Below are 20215 nucleotides of genomic sequence, written 5' to 3' on the forward strand. Positions count from 1 at the left end.
GCCAATCACACACACGTTCATACAGCGCTTCTATATGGAGCATCAGTTGTAAAGCCGCACCCTAACCCTTACATTCAGATAACTTTGACTTAATGATCAAATTTATTAGCAATAGCAGTGAAAGAAGAAAAATAAATAGGAGGAAGAGACAGATGGAAAACTAAGCGGTAAAAGCAACAACATAATATAAATGTTTCAAGCGTGGGTTCATAAACTTTAGAGAACACATTGATTCGTCAAATCATTACAACAACAATGAAGATTTTTACTGCTGCTTCAATAAAACAGCAATCTTTGGTTGTGTTACAAAATAACCAAAAACCCCAACCTTTATTTATTTTATTTTTCATATTTTAATACATCTGTAAATTATTAGATTATTTTTCATATCTGCCTGGTGTTCTTGCCACTCTGATCACTAGATGGCAGTATCTGCCTGTGTGTTGGCCTGTGCCCTCCCACTGAGAGCCTCCTGTAGATGTGCTGACACCATTCAAAGATAATGTTATTCATTATAAAGGGATGAAGCCTAACGGGCGATTAAGTCTTTGCTGAGACACGAATACTGGACAGAAAGAGGCGGAGCTACAGCCCCAGACAGATCTTTACGTCTCAGAGATAAAACAGCTGTTTGGTTATAAAGTCTCATCTTTTCTCCTTATATTCATTGTTCATAAAGTAAATTTCACTGTGACATACTCGTAGAAACTGCATCTACTGGTTAAATAACTGTTAAAAACACCACCTCTCCAATGATTTGTATAGAAGAAGAACTTTCAGTGAACAAAATGAATGTTAATAACTTAGAGGAAAGATTGTATGTGTTTTCTTCACTGGAGCTTTGTGCACTTTAATCATTTCTATAATTCATATAAGTGGGCTTGTCTATGGGTGTGTGCGCATGTCTGTCTACAGTTATGAGGGCCAATTTGGGTTCTATGCCATCGTTGTGTGGACATTTTGACGTTGTGAGGACATTTTGGTTGGTCCTCACAAATTGAATAGGCTTTTTGATGGTTAGGACTTAGTTTTAGGGTTAGGGTTAGAATTGGTTTAGGTTTAGTCATTCAGTTGTGATGGTTAAGGTTAGGGTAGCTTGTTAATGAATTATGTCAATGAGTGTCCTCACAACTACAGAGAGACATGCATGTGTGTGTTTGAATCCCTAAGTCAGCTTGTATCTGTCTCTGTGTGTTTCCTCCGTACTGTGCGTGCACATGTGTGTATAATTTATTTTGCACATGCATTGAGTCCATGAAATCTTCATGGCCCTAGCATGTACTTCCTGCCATCTTCACTATGTGACCTACTAAACTCCAGGTTCTTCAGCTGCTGTATGTGTGTGTGTGTGTGTGTGTGTGTGTGTAGTCGCTCTCTTATTTGCGTGTCATGCGTGTGCACCCATGGTGCGAGGCTGTGTGCCCTTGATATCACTCTGCGGCCGAGGCGTCGAGTGCTTCCATGCGTGAGTCCATCAGCGAGAGAGCCTCTCTTCTTTATCTCCCGCCCACACACACCAACCAGCAGAGTCTCCCCGGACTCCACATACAATAGACACGATAATTACATGTGAAGTGTTGCCCTGCGCCTTCCGGCTGATTAAAACGGTGCCATAAGTTGTTGTGGTGATATTTTCAAGGTCAGACACTGTGTGTAATTTCAGGGATTGAACATGTGAAGCCAGATGGACGCTGAGCATTTGCAGAGTGATGGGCTTTGCCAGGATTCATTCGCAGTGACTCAATTTGATCTCAAAAGGAAAAACTGAATGTTTCCATTAATGCATATATAACTCATTGTCAATGGAAACTTTCTGGGAGGATGTTATGAAAGGTCACAGATGTTTAACACAGAAGTCCTTTTAAACATCTAACTTTCCATGCTTGTCATATGTCCTTTATACAATCTTTGAAACTGAACAAACTTCTGCACTTTGGACTTCGTGAAGCCAGGAGAGCTAAAGCACTGAATGAAAAATCATTGGAAATGTGGATATGGGATATGTCACATTGCATCGGGTCTGGAAAGACTAACTTACATTGCTAAGGACAAGCGGAAAGACTTTGTTCATTGTTTTTTTTACTATGTTCTACGAAGAAAAGTTAAAGTGACTAAAAGTGAATCTGCATGCACCTCATTAATCGCTCGCTCTTATCCTTTATTTCATTTGACTTACTTTTTGCCAAAGGGATCGTTAAACTTTCACTGAAGCCCAAAATACTGAAGACGCTCTGCAGAGATTCTCTTAGCAAGGTCAGATGAAGATATTGGCAGGAGCGGCTTAAGTTATCTATCTTCAGTAGTCTTCTCCCGTGGTGAGGCTTGGCTGTGTGGGAATGTGTGTTTGGGGGAATGTGTGTGAGTGTGTGTGTGTGTGTGTGTGTGTGCGTGCGGCTCACCCCTGGCTGGAATTGGCTCCAATCACCTATTTGATGTAGAAGGTCACCAGCGAGATGTCTGCTGCTTCTGCCAATTCTCTCTCTCTCTCTCTCTCTCTCTCTCTCTCTCTCTCTCTCTCTCTCTCTCTCTCTCTCTCTCTCTCTCTCTCTCTTCGACCGCTCTCAGTACCTGCATGTGTTGGTAAACAACACACACAAATGCAACACTATTAGCAAATACTCTGTTTGTGTTTGTGTGTGCCCACATGCTAGTTCGTACAGTAAAGCTACAATTCATTTACATGCTAGTTAACTCTTTTTGTGTGTGTGAACATTGTGCATCTGAGAGTGCGTTGTGTATCTTTTCCGCCACATGATGAAACCTGCTGTCTGTGGTTTGAGCGTGCTGCCGTGTGAAAGGCCCGTTTACAGTACTCAGAGCACTTAAGACATAATACGCTCATTTCATTTAGTCCTGAGAGCCTCTTGAATTATTGACCGAGCACCTGGACATACAGTACTTTAATCAAAGGTTTGTGGTTTGTGTATGTGTGTGTGTGTGTGTGTCTGTGTGTGTCTGTGTGTGTGTGGTCACATATCTCTGAACTCTCTGTAGCAGTGATTCCAAGATTTTTGTGTCACTCGCCCCTGTTACTTCAGCCAAGTTCCCTTCATAGATGTTGGTCGTTTTCAAACTAGGAACCACATTCTTTCCATATAATCCCAGAGTGGGTTGCTACAGATTCACAGAACCAATGGATGCTGACCCCCCTGTAAATGTGACATGTTTGAATTTGGCTTATTCAACTGATTTGAATGTGCTATTGAACCCTTACTTCGAAATGTATTTCAAATCACACATAAAAAAAAGTACAATCAACTTTTAAAAAGTACACTCAACTTAAAATAATTCACTGCAGCAGTTTGTTTCAGTGGGAACATGTGTCACACTAAATATATCACTGTGTAGTACTGCCACAGATATAAAGTACACTATGCAGTGTCTTGTATCTTGAGTCTATAATCTGAAAGTATTCATCCCTCAAACTGAGGTGAAAGACTTTTCTTTTGACAGATGCTGTTAATTGTTATCACATCAGGGGAGTTGACTTGACCGTCTGCGTAATTGTCGCATGATTAGCAGCGCCGCCTGTGCGTAAAAATGATGAACCGTGATGGGGAATGATATTTATCGGCACGTCTCGTCGGGCGTGGCTGCGGTGCGTCTGCCGCTGGGGGGGCTGGAGCCGTAGTCTGCTCCGTGGGGCTGCTGGATGCTCCGTGATGGATGAGGAGTGACAGATCGGGGTTAGCCGCCAGGGGAGTCCATTTTCTTCCACGGTCCTGTGCCACTCGAGGAGGAGAAAAAGCAAGGGGACGAGGAGGAGCGGCCGGTTTCCACCCCTCCTCTCTCTCTCTCTCTCTCTCTCTCTCTCTCTCTCTCTCTCTCTCTCTCTCTCTCTCTCACTCTATCTCTCTCACGCGCTCTCTCGCCATCCTCTCCTCTCCACTCCCGCGCATCACAGCCTGGTGGTGGTGGGCTTTACCCGGACTGCACCGCATTGCTGCTGCTGCTGCTGCTGCTGCTGCTCCTGCTGCTGCTGCCGACCCAACCCACTGAACTAACGCACCAACACACACACACACACACACACACACACACACACACACACTCTCCTCTCGGGTGTTGGGAACCGAAAGCCTCGCGAATTGTGTGAGTGTGTGGATATGCAACAATTCCTCCTCCGCCTCTCGCTGCGTCCCCTCCTTGCGCAGCCGGACTCCGACTCTCTGTCCTGCTCGGTGATGTCAGGACTTCTGGAGCATTGGAGGTTTTTCGCAGCTGCAGCGCCGGTGCACCACTGAGCTGGGATACAGCCCGAGTAAAAGTCTGCAGAGCTCTCCCCCCCTCCTCCTCCGCCGTCCCCCCCCCCCCCCCTGCATGCAGCGGATCACTCGTAACGGTTAGCTCCCCGGGGTGCTGCCTCCGACATGGGTGTTGACTGAATGGAAGAGTGTCCCCGCGCTGGCACCGAGGGATGAGGACGCACTTGTGAGGATTTAAACCCAGCGCTCAACACATTTTCCTGGACCATGATTCTGCAGCCCAGGACGTTGTTTGTGTTCCTGGCCCATGCACATGTTTTGGTATCTTTGAGGAATAATGGGGAAGTGCGGGGCAACGAAGGCGCCAGCGTCAGCGCGCACTCCGCCAGGACTTTCCACGCGTCACTGCGGGAGAGTCACCAAAGCAGAGCCAGGGAGCGTGCGCTCTCGGCGGGGTATGCCACAGGTGCGTCCTCGGCGGAGCGGGCCATCTCCAGGGGGACCCTTAACTTCACTCACCCCTGGAGGAGAGCGTCAATTGTGGGGGAGACGAGGCGAGTGGGACACAACAAGCGCGACTTCAATAGGACCGTGACACCCGTGGAGGATCCCCACGCCGTCGCACATTGGGACGCGACGCGCCGCCACAGTAAGAGGATAAAGTTGAATGGCGCTCTTGATACTACGAGGACGCCAGCAGGTGGACACTACAATGCGGCTAAGCCCTCGTCAATGGGCCGGGGAGGAGGGGGCCTCGAGGAGGGCGACAGGCACAAGAGGGGCACAAAAGACGAGCAGAAGAAAGGATGGAAGAGGGGGAGAAGGCTTAACAAAGGCGCGGTGCCTCTGGCCCAACCTCACACGTCGCCGTGGGAACCCATCCCCAAGCCTGTGGCCCTCACCTCCACCGACATGCCCTTTGACCTCTTCACCAGGAGGCCCGAGCTCTTCACGTTCAGGGAGGAGAACCCCTGGGACGCCACGCCGATCACGCCCCCCAGCTCGCCGGACTTCGGCGGCGACGAGATCAAGAACCCCTTCTACCCGGTGACCAGCGAGACCTACGGCGCCTACGCCATCACCTGCGTGTCCGGGGTGATCTTCCTGGTGGGCATAGCGGGCAACATCGCCATCCTGTGCATCGTGTGCCAGAACTACTACATGAAGAGCATCTCCAACTCGCTGCTGGCCAACTTGGCTGTGTGGGATTTTGTGCTCATCCTCTTCTGCCTGCCCATGGTGGTGTTCCACGAGCTGACCAAGTCCTGGCTGCTGGGGGAGTTCACCTGCAAAGTGGTGCCATATGTGGAGGTAAATTATTTGGGTTTCTGTTTTTTTTTATTCTGCTCTGACAGCAAACTCTACATTTAGTCGAGATGTAGAGGGTTGCCTGTAGACGCCTGCTAGAGCGATGCCAAGTTATACATGTGGTTCAACCAGTGTCTTGAACATCATCTCCCATCTTGTCTGAATGTGATCACACTGTAGCAACAACATCTCCTGGAAGGAAGGGCAAATGGGGTTTCACATTCACTATGAAGTTTCACAAAGGACCTACAGGGCTGGGCTCTCAGCTTCAAAGCCCTATAGCAGGCTAGTCGTGGTTGTATGTCACATCATCCAGTTACAAGTGTTTTTCACTTGTACACCTGCTGCTGGAGAACCTCACCTTAGCCTCGAGGTGTGTAGACATGACACACACACACCGGGATGTAAGACAAGTGGCTCATCCTCTCCCTGTCACCCTCACACATATCTAAGTTAGGGTGACGGGGAGATGGCGAGCTCTACACACACAACAAACACACACTCACATAGTGCTTCGCTCCTTGTCTCTTCCTCATCCCCCCGTCTTTCGTTTTTTCTTTAAACACACCTATGGTATGTTCGGCAGCACTGGAGGGATGTTAGACAGGTTGTTTACACCAGGTTAATACCTTCCCTTTGTGTGCTTACTGCAATTACACCCGTGTCAGATTCACCCGAAAAGGGTTCTTTTGTACAGAGGTTTCCAGCTCAGGGGCTTTAAAGCTTGTTTTCAGTGGCCTTACCTTGCGCGAGGAAAAGACAAAAGAGCGGGAGCAACACACATTAGAGTTAAATTAACCCAAATACAACATAAGCTACGCTAAATCAGACCGAACTGGAAGAAACTAGGTAGTGGATGGTGTCCGGGGTGCAGGAGTGAGAGAAAGACGGAGAAACCAAAATGTAACCAAACCCAAAATAGACCAGACGTCAGGAGAGAGAGTTTTCCAGTCTCCAGGCAGCGAGCCAGAGCAGGTGTATTCCACTTTGACCCCACCCTCCAGAGACAGGGGAGGGCCGTCACATAATGAAGAGGTAACATGAGCCGGCGAGCGGCGTGGTATTGTCCTCACGGTGCCTTTCACGATGAGGCTCCATGTGACGTTGAGCTGAGTAAAGTGTTGAAAAAAGTGTTGAAAATCATCCCAGCAGACGGATGAGACGACCAGTTTCTGCATAGAGCAATATTATAGAAGTTAGTCGCTGTGGTGTGAACCTGAAATATGGTAATAGATCTACAAGAAATAAGATCACAACTTCAGAAATCAAAGGTTTAGTTTCAGTAGATAGGTGAAAGGTTATAAAAGCCATATGTTCACTGTCTCATTTCATATTTCTGTGATGCACAGCATGTCGCTAACACCTTGCATGAAGCATGTGTTTTAATTATGGGGGATTATAGAGAAACAGACCCCCTCCCCATCTGATTGCATATCCAAGAACCACAGGATATTGTTTAATAACTTTATCACAGACTCCTATAGAGCTCAGACCAAATCCTGTTTCTTAATAAACTGTGTGTGTGTGTGTGTGTGTGTGTGTGTGTGTGTGTGTGTGTGTGGGGGGGTGTGTGTGTGTCTGTGTGTGTGTATTTGAGTGTGTGTGTGTGTGTATTTGTGTGTGTGGGTGTGTGTGTGTGTAGGAGTTGTTCTCACTTGTCTCCTAGAATTTAACATAGCATGTGAATATGCAGTTTGTATCCTTAAGGACATGTGCACTGGGGCCTGTCTATGTTCACTGTGTCGTCAGTGTGTGTGTGTGTGTGTGTGTGTGTGTGCGCATGCATGTGTCAGGCCATGAGTAATGCAGCCTGGGGCTCGCACTCTCCCTGTGGAACATTCAGTGAAACACACACACACACAAACACAGTCACCCCCACTGAGTGACTTTATTCTTCACTTAACCCAAATTCAGTCACAGGGGACGTCAACACTCGGCCTGAAACAAAGACTCACAAACTCAGTCACACATGCCTACGTTCGCACGCAACTCGCTCACTCGCACGACAAAACCCAACTTCACGTGCGCACGCATACGTAACGAGAAGGTGGCACAGATAAGGTATCAATGTCCGCCGAGACACGAGTCCGCCACGCTGCCTTCACTAAACCTTGTTTTATTCCGTGTTTAGCCGAGTGTGGATTTTTTCCCAAACCTCAAAGAGGAGGCAATTTCCAGGTGTGACGTGTGAGCTAAACGCGCCGGGGAAATTGTAAGGGATGCTGCACAAAATGAAAAAATGCCAGCCAAAGCCGGGGGCCTGCTTTTATTTCAGACACGCTCCGGCTCCACGCTGCTGTCACTGCAGACGACCCCCCCCCCCCGGGCGCACGGCGGCGACATCGAGCAAAACTAATGGGCAATAATTGGGTTTTCACACCTGGCAGTTGATTAGGATAAGACCTGAGCGCCGGCTGAAATAACAAATAAGCAGCACAGCGAGTATTTTATAAACCTCCTTTACCACAGGGCAGCGAGTCGTTTTGTCAAGGTTCATTCAGAGCTGTGCTGCTGTGACACAGGGATTCGCACAAATGTCTCATTTGCCGTAAAAAAAAAAAAGATGGAAAAAAGAACAAGATGTTGAACTTGAATAATCATTTTATGTCTTTTTCATGCTGTGAACATGGTTTAATATCAGTCGAAGCCTGATCCTTGTTTAAATAGCGTGAAAACAGTTGTTCACAAGATGGCAACCATGATGCTTGAGACTGAAACAGACGACCCACATCTCATTCAATAATGGGACGCATCAAAATGTCAACGTGTAAAAATTGTGCACTTGAGCACGAGTGAAACCAAGCGTGCGTTGTCGCTTTGTCCCGATTTAAGAGCTCATAAATCTGTCACACTTAAACTCGACCATTATATTGAAACTACACATAATCAATCAATACAACATATTTAAACCATGAGGGCCTAAGTAAAAACAGACACACAGACAGGCAATTACCAGAAGAGCTATAAATACTAATACTACTACTATTAATAATGATAATGATAATAATAAATAAACATGGAAAGGCATTTAAATACTTTATTTGCAAAGTTCAGTAGAATAGAATTCTCCTCTAATTCTTTTTTCTGTGTTATCAAAGATATTGTGCCTTATCTGATCATATTGTCCCACCATGACATCATGAAGGGAATATGGGATAGGACGCACCCTAGTGGTGAGCCTGTGCTAATGTGTTTGATAAAGGACTCTCTGGGGTCTGTTCCGTTAAAAAAATCCATAATCCGTCAAATCGGTTTGGATTGAAGGGAGTGCACAGGTTTCCTGGCGAGGACGACTCCTGCATGGTTTGTCCTCTCTTCTCCAGCTGACTGGGAATGTGAAACTCCTGCTCTGGGTTCTAACTCGGCCCTGACGTCCTGTTCCACCTCTCTCTCTCGTTTTTTCTCCTCGGCAGATGCTGTTAAAAAACCATCTCCTCTCATTAAGGAAGCTTTCAGGCTTCGTGGTCACCCGGGGTTTGTAATTGGGGGACTAACAAACCCTAGGTGACCACGGAGAGATGGCATCAGGTATGCAGCGGCCTAACGACCACTCCCATTAGCGGACACACATGGCCGCGCTCACGGCGTCTTTAAACCTGATTTACAGATAACTGCCTGTCATCATCGTGGGACATTTGTGACTCCCTAAAGACGCGTTATCTCATTCAGTGTTATCGGCCATTCCAAAAACAGTTTAGCTGCATTATACCACAACCAGTACAACATGTGCTAAAAATGTCATGATATCGTACGACTTTCACTCAACACTGACCTATTTTGGTGTGTGCATTCCTTCAGTGTGTGTATGCGTGTGTGTGTCTCATTTGTACATCTGACCTCTGCTGCGCTGTTCAATACCCTGTAGACAGAGACTGTGGGCTGTCTGTGCCATGGTACAGTCGGCTTTGGCAGGCAGGCAGGCAGGCAGGCAGGCAGGCGGAGAGAGAGAGGGGTGGGGGGGCGAAGCAGAGGAGGAAAGAGGATGAGAAAAGTGATAGACTGGCAGAAACAGAGAAAGAGAGGAGGAGGAGGAGGAAGAGAGAGGGGGGCACAGAGAACCAGTGATGGAGCCGTGTGCGGTTTTCAATCCGGTGGTGACGGCAGCACGTACATCAGCCTGATGCCTTCAGTGTTTGAACACACACAGGTAACGCACACACTTTCAAGAACAACAATCAGAACTGCAAAATGTGGTTTAAATGCATGTGAGTGAAACAGCCATGAATAGAAGGATATTGCACAGGAGATCCCACACGTTATCACCTTCCACCCACTAAAGGAATCTCACTTAATCTTTACCTGGAGCTTTCAGAGACTGTATATAAAGATGGATAATGTGGCTGTTCCCAAAAAGTGAAGCCAAAGCATCCCGATCGCCCCCTGGTGGCATGCTGAAGTATGAACCCCTTCTCCTCCATGTTAGTGGTTATATACATCCATAGACTGTTTGTCTATCTATCCAGCAAAGTATCTAGACCAGCGCACACACACACAAACACACACACTCACAAAGGCAGTAGGGCGTGCTGATCCTCCAGATGGGAGGGATGGCCTTCTCTCCACTGATCACTGCCCATGGCTCCGCTCCCTCTCTTTCTCTCTGCATCAGCTATCTGTGATTAGAAGTGAGCCTAAGGGATAAGACACACACACACACACACACACAGTCAGAAAGTATTGGGGCACATAAGCACAATTGATCCTATATGCCAAGTGCACCGTGGCAACACATAAACACAACTCATATCCTCACTGGATCTCCTGCCCGCTGCGTCTATTAGGCTCAGGAACGACAGTTAATTGGAGGATATGTAAATTATTCAGGGTATTTAATTAACGGCTCTTCGTGACGCACGGTGGTGAGTCCATGCAGAAAGCTCTCTCAGTCCACGGATGAGCAGATCACGGTTTGTGCGATGAGACAAGACCACACAACAACACGAGGCACAGATTAGCCCTGCTGCTACATGCAATTACCCAAATTGATAATTACCCATGTACATATGAAATATTCATTGGGTGATTGTCATTATGAATTAGGTGTGTTGGGGAAATGGAAAAAGATGAGCGCCTTGGTGTAGCCAACCTCGGAGAAGAGAAGAATATGAAAGCTCTTGCGTTTTCTATATCCACCGTCAAAACACTTCTAGGCAGGAATCAATGACCTGGAATAAGACGTCCCAGCGGCCACTGTACATCGAGGGCAGAATACATTTTTCATCGTCCAGGGGGAAATCTGCCACAGGTCAGGATAGCGTTTAATGGAAGAGGAATTTATTGTCTGGAATTAAGCCCCTCAGTCTTCACTGTAAGACACAAAGCAGCAGAATAGAGGAGGGGAACTGTAATTTATTGTGCCTGTTAATTTAATTAAAGAAAAAGAGGAAGAAGAAAGAATGGGATTGCTCGCCCCACTTCAGTGTGAATCCTGTAGAATATAATAGAATTGGATAGAAAAGACTGATGTCTTTATCTTGGAGACGGTCTTAGCACAAAGCCCATCCTCTGTCCAATTGAAATATAATGTGTTCCTTATTGGGCTTTAGTGGTGCTGTTTTCCACTCTTTGTGCTAAGCTAAGCTAAGCTAACTGACTGCTGGCACCAGCTCTGATTTACTGAAAGGACATCAGAGTGATATTGATCTATTTATATAACCCTCAGGAAAAAGCAAAGAGGAATATTGTCAAATTGTTGGAACTATTCCTCATAAGCTGAGGAAGACCATGTGATATAATTGAAAGCTCCCAAACAGCTACTAAATAAAGATAAAATAAGAAGTAAGTAAGGAAGAAATATAAACTAGGAACTATAAAAGATAGAAATATTTACAATGTTACCAATCTGTAAACAGTAAAACAATATAGCACATGTATGATATTGAACTTGCACAGATAGATAAGAGAGTGACATAGATATAAGATACACATGGATTACTGGTGCAGAGCTGATTGTAACAACAGCAGGATATAAAAGAACAGAAGAGAATAGTTTGAAGTTTCAACATGTGGTTCACAACTAAACCTTCTCCATTACAACTGAGCTCCATCCGCACAGATAAGTCACCAGATGTGGTTGGAAGCTGAAATGTTTTAGTCAAGCGAGGATATGAGAAAAGGAAACAATGAAACAAGGAGATGTTAGTTGTGTTCTTTGAAAATGGTGTTCTCGAGCATCACCCACCCACAATCTAAAGATAGAGTCTGCGAAACCCCACACGCAGACGCACACTATGTGAGCACCATCCGCACAAACCCACAATAAAATACATAAATGTGGCTGTGCACAGACATGAATACATGCGCACGTGTGGGCGTGCACGCTCACCCACTGCTCCTTCCCTCCTTCCCTCTTCCAGACACGCAGCACAGCTGGGAGACGGATGGTGGCTGTCAGTGGCCGGGTCGCTCTGGTTAGAGTTATGGTCTGCCCGAGCCTGCACTGGGTCACACAAAACCTAGAAGAAAGCACTGCAGCAGATATAACCCTTTGTGTCTCTGGCTCATTACTATCAGACCATGTGTGTGTGTGTGTTGTTGTGTCTCCACATTAGCTCATTCATCACCAGATAACGGCCATTATCCCTGACAGTGGCTGTCGTCGGCGCGGCTGCACAAGCCCCACCAGTACTTGTTAAGACCCAATTAATAACGTGAGGCCTTTGTGCCACCGGCTCACAGGACCTTTAATCAGGAAGTTAATGGGCCGTTATTAAAAACAGCACCGGGGGAAAATGTCTTTCTCACCTGCTGTGCTGATCGACGGCCAGGACCCGAGGAACAGGTGTGAGGGATGAAAGGTCGTTTCATGTTCTTATTTCTCTTTTCCCTCTTTGTGAGGCCTTAAAGTCCAAGGTTGAGAACTGAAAGACATTTTACTTGATAACTTAACCAGGTCAAAGGGAATACTTGTAAGAAAAGCACTCAACATACATAAAACTCTGTATTAGAAGTACTACTTTGACATTTTTAGATGAGTTAGATGAGGTTGACTGATGCCGCTCTAATAGTTGTTTAGTAAATATATGACTACAACATGCTGCCTTTGTATTTAAAGAATGGAAACAGGAAGCAGCTAACCTGTCACAGAAAAATCTGTTTAAATATGTTTAGTTTAAAAACAACAGCTGTAGCCTGACACTTAACAATACCAACATGGCAGTTGAGACCTATCAGGGACATCGATGCATTGAAACCACAATAGTAGAAAATACAACTACACCCCAGCTAGTTTAGCTTAGCATTGGGAAAATAGCTAGCTTGGTTATGGCTATATGAAGGGTTAGACTTATAACCATGACACAAACATGGGAGTTGTGTCCTCTGGGTCATCTAGACCATAATAAGATCTATTTTGTTAACTGAGGTTTAATGGGTACTTGTCTTATTGTACTACTGTTTTGGACAAATATTGAAACAATATTTTAGAAGCAAAATGTCCAGCCTCGAGGCCTGTGGGACTGTTAACCATCCAGCTGGTCAAATTAACATGGCAGGGTCAGGGCTGCCGTCTGGAAGAAATGTCACATTAACATTGTTAATAATTCTCTACAAGACCTGGCTTATTTCTCTCTTCCTGTCACTCCGGGCTGTGTCTAAGTCCCTGGTACTGTCCCCTGCTCTCCCTCCCTGTTCACTGTCATTGGCTCAGTTCTCCATGTCGGGAAAACTGCATTTTCCGACATATGACGAACGCAGCAGGAGATTGTGCGGGTCAGATGGTATCTCCCAACTCCTTCATTACTTTCTCTTTCCTTCTCCATTCTTCATAACCACCTTCCACAAACACACACACACACACACACACACACACACAGACCTCCAACACCCCACCAGGCCTGATTCTTGCACTCTCTCTCTCTCACCCCCCCTCCAGTACAAAGCCATGCTTGTTCGTCCTGCCCCTTGCTCTCCGCCCCAACACGCTGATCAAAGCTGGGCTCTCCCTAGTCCTCCATGACAGCCTTTAAAGCCATTCCAGGCCTGTTGTTCGAGCCATGAAATATTCAGAGTGTGCAAGCATCCATGTGTCGTGCGGGTTTGTGCGAGCGTTGTGCACAGCATGTGCTTTGGCAAACAGCCACCACATATGGGAATACAGGTGTGCTTGGTGGGCATGTTTATGGAGAGAGAAGTGGGTCACTCATAGCGTCTGATATGATGCTTCTTCAACTGGAAAATGAAGGAATGTAGGGCTACGCGTACACAGGCAAATTAAGGCTTTCTAACTGTTCATATTCACAATATGGGGCCTGGTCCGTGTGCAGCTGTAAAAAAACACCTTGTTGTTCTGCGATTCATTCAGTTAATCCCAAACGTGCAGCATTTTAGTTTGTAAACCGTGGGGCGGGATGGAGAAACACATAGCGGGCAGCAATTTCAGTAAATGGTATCAACACTGACAGATGAGTCAGAGAGTGAAGTGAGCAGAGCGTCGATTTCAGCAACATGTTCCAGGGGAAATGGTCCTTTTTAAACTTTCACACTGGAAAAAAGGACAAGCAGTTAACATCCTGTTTCAACTTTAGTCACATAACAGCGAAAGACACTGACACTCATCTTGTTAAAGATCCCACAGTAGAGATTTCAAAGAATGACTTCCTGATTCATTGTGAGCATTCTACTGCTTCACAGTTGCAGTTGGTTAACTAACTCTGGGACATTTAAAAGAAAAAGAGGAAATATACTCTAAATAGAAAGCATGAATGAACAAATCATGGCGCAAATATAATGTTTTACCATCTTGGAAGCAAATCCATAAGGGATCTGAACCCATCCCCATTCAGGTAGCATCTTAGACTGTATAGTTGGAGGAAATGACTGCTCCCTGAAAGTGAAACCAAAAACTTTTGATATAATCCTGCCTCCTCCGTGTATATGGATGGGACAGGAATCATAGTACACATTTTTGAATATGTATCTGTCATTTAAGGTAGTTCTCCTCACACTGATGTTTGATCAAGTGTTGATTATTCATATAGGTTTGGTTTAATTAGTTATTTGAATGATATAGACTGAGTGATATATAAAGTGTTTCATCTCTTGATAGTGGAAGGAAGTGGAGACACTTACTTACATGCAGTCTGTCAAGAGCACTTCAGCTTATTTTCCTGGCTCAATCAGTTTAAAGGTCAATGTGTATTAAAATGAGTAGAATGCCTCTGTGGATTAATGTGTCTATTATATTTGATTATCTGCAGCACAGTACATGTGGTTATGACTTGCACTCAGAAGCCGTGCTGTGATGAAAGATTTGTGTAGCTACCGCAATCAAACCACATGTAAATCCTGTCTCTGAGCATGATTGACTTTCAGAGCTTTATAATTTACATTTTCTGAATTTAAACATTGTAGACATTGATGAAAATTTGCTTAGCTCAGGACTTCTGCAGTTTCCTGTATGTATTTTATTTTTAGTTAGAAATTTTAACAACTTCCCAAATTACTGACTGAAGGATTAATTTGTCCAGAAATAACAAACAATAACAGACATAGGCTAATGATTTTTCTGCTTTTGCTAAATTATTAAACAATTCACAATTATAGTTAGGAGATTGTGGCGTGACAGCAGGTAATAAACCCCCCCGGTCCGAAGCGTAGTCACATTGATCACAATTATTGTTCAGTGCTGGAGTCTGTGGGGGGGACAGACTCTTACCCCCTCGCTGTTCCGTTTGGTCGCCCTTCATTAGCCTGGTTAGTGTGTATGCGTGTGTGTGTGTGTGTGTGTCTGTGTGTGTGTGTGTGTGCGTGTGCTTGTCCAGGCACACAGAACATCTCGCCGTGTGTGTACATCTCTATCTGTCCAGGAAGTATGTGTTCAGAGCGTTAAAGCCGTGGCTCACCGGGGCCATCTGGGAGGCTGGGCTGTTGTAATTAAATTTGAAATGAAGGGAGGAAGGAAAGGAGAGGTGTACAGAGGAGAAGGGGGGGGGTTGAGGAGCAGAGGAGAGAGAAGAGAGGACGAGAATTAAAAAAAAGTGAGAGACAGAGGGGGTAAGGGAGAGGGATAGAGGAAGAGGGTGGGTCAGATCCAGCAGATATGGCGCTCCAGGGAAAATCTGAGAAGAAAGTGGTTCAAGTGAGGACACACACACACACACACACACACACACACACACAAACACAAACACACACACACACACACACACACGCTTTCCAGCTGTCCGTTTTCCAAGTTTGTCCAGCAGGTGCTTTCACGTACTGAGGAAATTTGTGCTCTCACAGTTTGCAGGGCTTATGCATGGAGAACATTGGGATAATGCAGCTAATTAACAAAAGCGGTGAAGTGTTTAGGTTTGGTTGTTTAGTAAAACAGTCATTGAACAAGGGGCGTGAAATACATGTGAATGCAGCTCCGACGGCTTTTTAATCCCCCCCTCTTGGTCGCACACATTCAGGGATGCAACACAACCATAATAGCAGCTTACGGCCGTCCATTGTGTTGCTACTTGTGATTATACCTGTGTTGCATGCACTTAAACGCCAATACCATTATTTTCTGTCCTGCTCTTCACTCATCAATGGAAACAAGGGAACTCGCAGCCTTCCTTTATGTATCCGCAAGACATTCTCTGCACTTTTGTCAGTTTCTTGTTATTCTCGACAACCTTGTCAAAGTAGCACATGAGTATTGCTCTTCTGTCAGTTGGAATGACTGTAGATTATCACCAGTACAAGGCTACTGTTAGATCAGGCTTCAGGATTCACTCTTGTCTCGACTCCTCGTGTCTGCAGCATTGAGATGTTCCCTGCACAGTGTTTAAATATATTGGGAACGGGGGTGTATCTTTGAAGAGCCTCCATGAGCCGCCGAGCAGATATCAGAACATTCATTGTACTCGATGATTGAAGTGACTTCTCTCCTGATAAACAATTCCTGCTTGTTTCCTCAGGTGGCGTCTCTGGGCGTGACCACCTTCACCCTGTGCGCTCTGTGCATCGACCGCTTCCGCGCGGCCACCAACGTCCAGATGTACTACGAGATGATCGAGAACTGCACGTCGACCACCGCCAAGCTCGCCGTCATCTGGATCGGCGCCCTCCTCCTGGCCCTGCCCGAGCTCCTCATCCGGCAGCTGGTGACGGAGGACACGGGGATGCCCGGCGAGCCTCCCGTCGAACGCTGCGTCATCAGGATATCCACCTCGCTTCCCGACATGCTCTACGTGCTGGGCCTGACCTACGAGGGCGCCCGTCTGTGGTGGTGCTTCGGCTGCTACTTCTGTTTGCCCACCCTCTTCACCATCGGGTGCTCGCTGGTAACGGCGCGCAAGATCCGTCGCGCGGAGCAGGCCAGCGTGCGCAGCAACAAGAAGCAGATCCGGCTGGAGAGCCAGATGAACTGCACCGTCGTGGCGCTGGCGATTGTCTACGGTGCGTGCGTTGTGCCTGAGAACATCTGCAACATAGTTTCCGCCTACATGGCGGCCGGTGTTCCCGAGCACACCATGTCCATCCTCCACCTTCTCTCCCAGCTGCTGCTCTTCTGCCGGGCCGCCGTGACGCCTGCGCTGCTGCTCCTGCTGTGTCGTCCGCTGGGCAGGGCCTTCCTGGACTGCTGCTGCTGCTGCTGCTGCAACCACGTGCCCTCCTCGGCCACGGCCAGCGACGATAACGAACACGAGTGCACCACCGAGCTGGAGCTGTCGCCGTTCAGCACCATCCGCAGGGAGCTGAGTAACTACACACCCGCTGGCTCCAACTGCTAAAGTGACGTTCCTCATCAGGGGGTGGAGATCTCACTCGCCTGCCTGTGGCTAGCAGCTCTCAGACTTGGCTAGGAGAGATTTGCCTTACCTCATCTGGTCACAGAAGGAAGATGGACACTGGATAATCACGTTCAGCCAGTGTCTTTCAGCCCCCGCACTTATACTGGACATCTACACTAACTGTATAACCAACCATTACTTCCCAGGAAAGCTAACAAAAGGCTAAATCTCCTCTCCACTCATGCCCTGGGGTGCTCTTAAAACAGGGTCATATTTTTAGCAATTCCGCCTGAAACCTTACAAACCTCCCTTCTCTTGACCTTGTATGCCTAAATATCTTCTGACAGTGGGGTTGTACTCCATGGAATCAACTTAATTTCTTTTAATGAACCTAATCCCGAGGCTGAAAAACCGAGCAAGGAAAAAAAAAACTGCTGGCCTCATGGTATCAGTGACAGGTAATATTTATGCTGTACAACGTACAAATGATTGCACAGAATGCGTCACAATAAATTCTTAAAGTTAATAAAAACGGGCTGTGATGATAAATATGTTTGGCCACCATAAATAATATTTACGTGCAGGAAACTGTGCTGCAAATCTTACGGGAGAGAAAAGGTACTTCCGAAAGTGTCACTGATGAAATTATGGCGACTAAGCTAATTAATCAGAGAGCGACCGTGTACAGTAACCCAGCATCCAGTCGGCAGACACTGCCTATAGATGTGCAGGACTCGCTTTACAGATCACACCTGCTGCAAATGGACAGTTCATAAAATGGCGTGCACGTGGGAACAAGGCTTCTGGTAATTAAACTGGCAGAGGGCGTCTCGGCGGCACTGACAGTTTGCGAGAGGAAAACACAAAGAAGAAGCTTTGCGCTGGAGAATCCAAATGTACACAACACTTACACTGTATATTGAGAATGGTCCAGTGGACTCACACGTAACTGGGCTGGTCTCAGAACAACAACACAGACTGGGGTGGAATTAAATGCTCCGGAACGGACTAAGTGAAATCACGTCAGAGTTGACCGGAGAGGAACGGGATCGTGACAGATGAAACTGATTGGAGGGAATATGAATAATGTGGACAGTAATTGGACATAACACGGCGAAGGATAAGTGAAAGGGACGGACTCGGCGTGAGGTGGACTGAAAACGGATATCTGCACTACACTGTTGTATCATGTTACGCCTTACACTTTGGGCTGTATATAAACTGTACACACTTTCTTCGGTGCTCTTATGATGAATGCGCTGTCAACAACAAATCCATCGGTTCGACTTAGAATCACAAGTAATTGAGCTGCGGACTTTGTCTCAGGTCAAGAAGACAGATTGCAGCTATCTGCAACTCGGGAGTACACGAACAATAGAGGGGGAAGGAAACAAATCAATATCGAGTTTTTACACAGAAAGTTTAATAAACCTCACCTGACTGCCTTTACTGAGAGTGACGGCTGTTTGACAGCTGCGCTACAGATATGGTAGCACTTTACTTTACAGTACAGTAATTACTTAGTGTTTGATTAATCACTGACAAACAAAACTACATGGTATTAACATTGTTATACATCAATAGATGCAATAAGTTTTACCATATGTTTATTCCATCGGTACAGAAATATAATTAAAGGCCTTTAGTTTCATTACGCAAAAGGGACAGAAAATATCAATCAATACTCGATTAAACCAAAAAATGAACATATTACAAAAAAGTGCCAATGCAGCGTAACATTGTAAATACTAGAAACTGCTGGACTGTAAATATATAAGTGGTATTATAGATTTAAAACCAATGATCAATGCAAAGTTCTTTGTAAAACTTTTAGGGTTATTCATGTTCATGGTTACGATTCCTGAACTGTAAAACAAAGTGATACCACAACTTCAGAGGCAACACTGCAAAAGCCTGTTTTGCTAAACCCTTCCATTGAACAGTGAGGCTACATCTTAGCTCAGTAGCTTTTACGCTACACACGTTGTGTGTTGGAGGCGACAACTGAAATGCTGCTTACTCATTTCGCATAGAGTGTTGTCAAACTGCACTGTGGTTCCGTTGTGTCGCATTGCTTGTGGTTCATACTATAGAAGCCGAGCAGATGTTAACTTTTATTGCGGCAGTGGAGGCACCAGCCAATCAAATCGTGCTGAAACAAATACTCAAGTGCAGGTGCCGGCCAATCAAATCACGTTAACGAGGAAGAGGAGCCAGAGGCAACTGGTGATCCTGGTGTGCGTTTATCTGGCTGTGGATTTTATCTCCTGTGTACTTCTTTTTAGCATCGCATTTATACCTAGCATGGCATGTTAGCACGAAAGTCGGCTATGCTGTGTGTCTTGAGCATGACAGTGTAATTGTTGTTGATATGACAATCGTACCAGGACCAGTCAGGCACACCAGAGGTCAACGAGCTGAGATGGTCTGTCCAGTTCCACAATGAGTAGCGTGCTCCAGGTTCTAGCAGGAACGATACATAGAGTTTCTAGATTTCCCAAACCAAAGACTTGAGATCAGAATTTCAAACGAGTCCGAGGGAAAGATTACGAAGTCACTCCGAATTGAAACTGTTAAATTTAGCTTGATTTAGCAACCGAGGACTGCAGGGTTTAGCAAATAGTCAACGTTACTGTGTAAATTCTTGACCTTTGAGACCCTTAGCTGTTCATTTACTTGGGTTTTTAAGGAGAACCAATGAAATGTGTTTTTCACAGTGTATAAATTTACAAGTGTATTGTACTGTAAATCTGTTTCCTTAATGCTAATAATCAGGCCTGGGTCAGAAGAAGGTTCAATCACATATCCCAACGCAGGTAACTGAATTGATACAGAAAATGGAACAACCCAAACCTTTGGTATATTCAGGACTATACGGTGGTGAGCCCTGTGATGACCCAGGTGTGATCCTCATTGGTATACTGTATATTGCAATGAATCTTTTACTTACGATTCTGCACTGCCAAACACCTTCTCTGTGTCTGTCTCTCGTGC

The 20215-nt window shown here is 45.9% G+C and overlaps 1 protein-coding gene across 1 annotated transcript in view; it reads left to right on the top strand.

The window, feature by feature from the left end:
- The window catches only part of gpr37b (G protein-coupled receptor 37b), an 81992-nt gene extending 64771 nt beyond the window's left edge, over positions 1-17221 (top strand). Inside the window, exons 4-5 of the mRNA XM_053415463.1 lie at positions 4450-5516; positions 16406-17221. Coding sequence (XP_053271438.1) covers positions 4450-5516; positions 16406-17221 — 1883 coding nt within the window. The remainder of the gene's footprint in view (positions 1-4449; positions 5517-16405) is intronic.
- Positions 17222-20215: the final 2994 nt, after the last annotated feature.

This window comes from Pleuronectes platessa, chromosome 22 (assembly GCF_947347685.1).
Source record: "Pleuronectes platessa chromosome 22, fPlePla1.1, whole genome shotgun sequence".
Taxonomy (NCBI): domain Eukaryota; kingdom Metazoa; phylum Chordata; class Actinopteri; order Pleuronectiformes; family Pleuronectidae; genus Pleuronectes; species Pleuronectes platessa.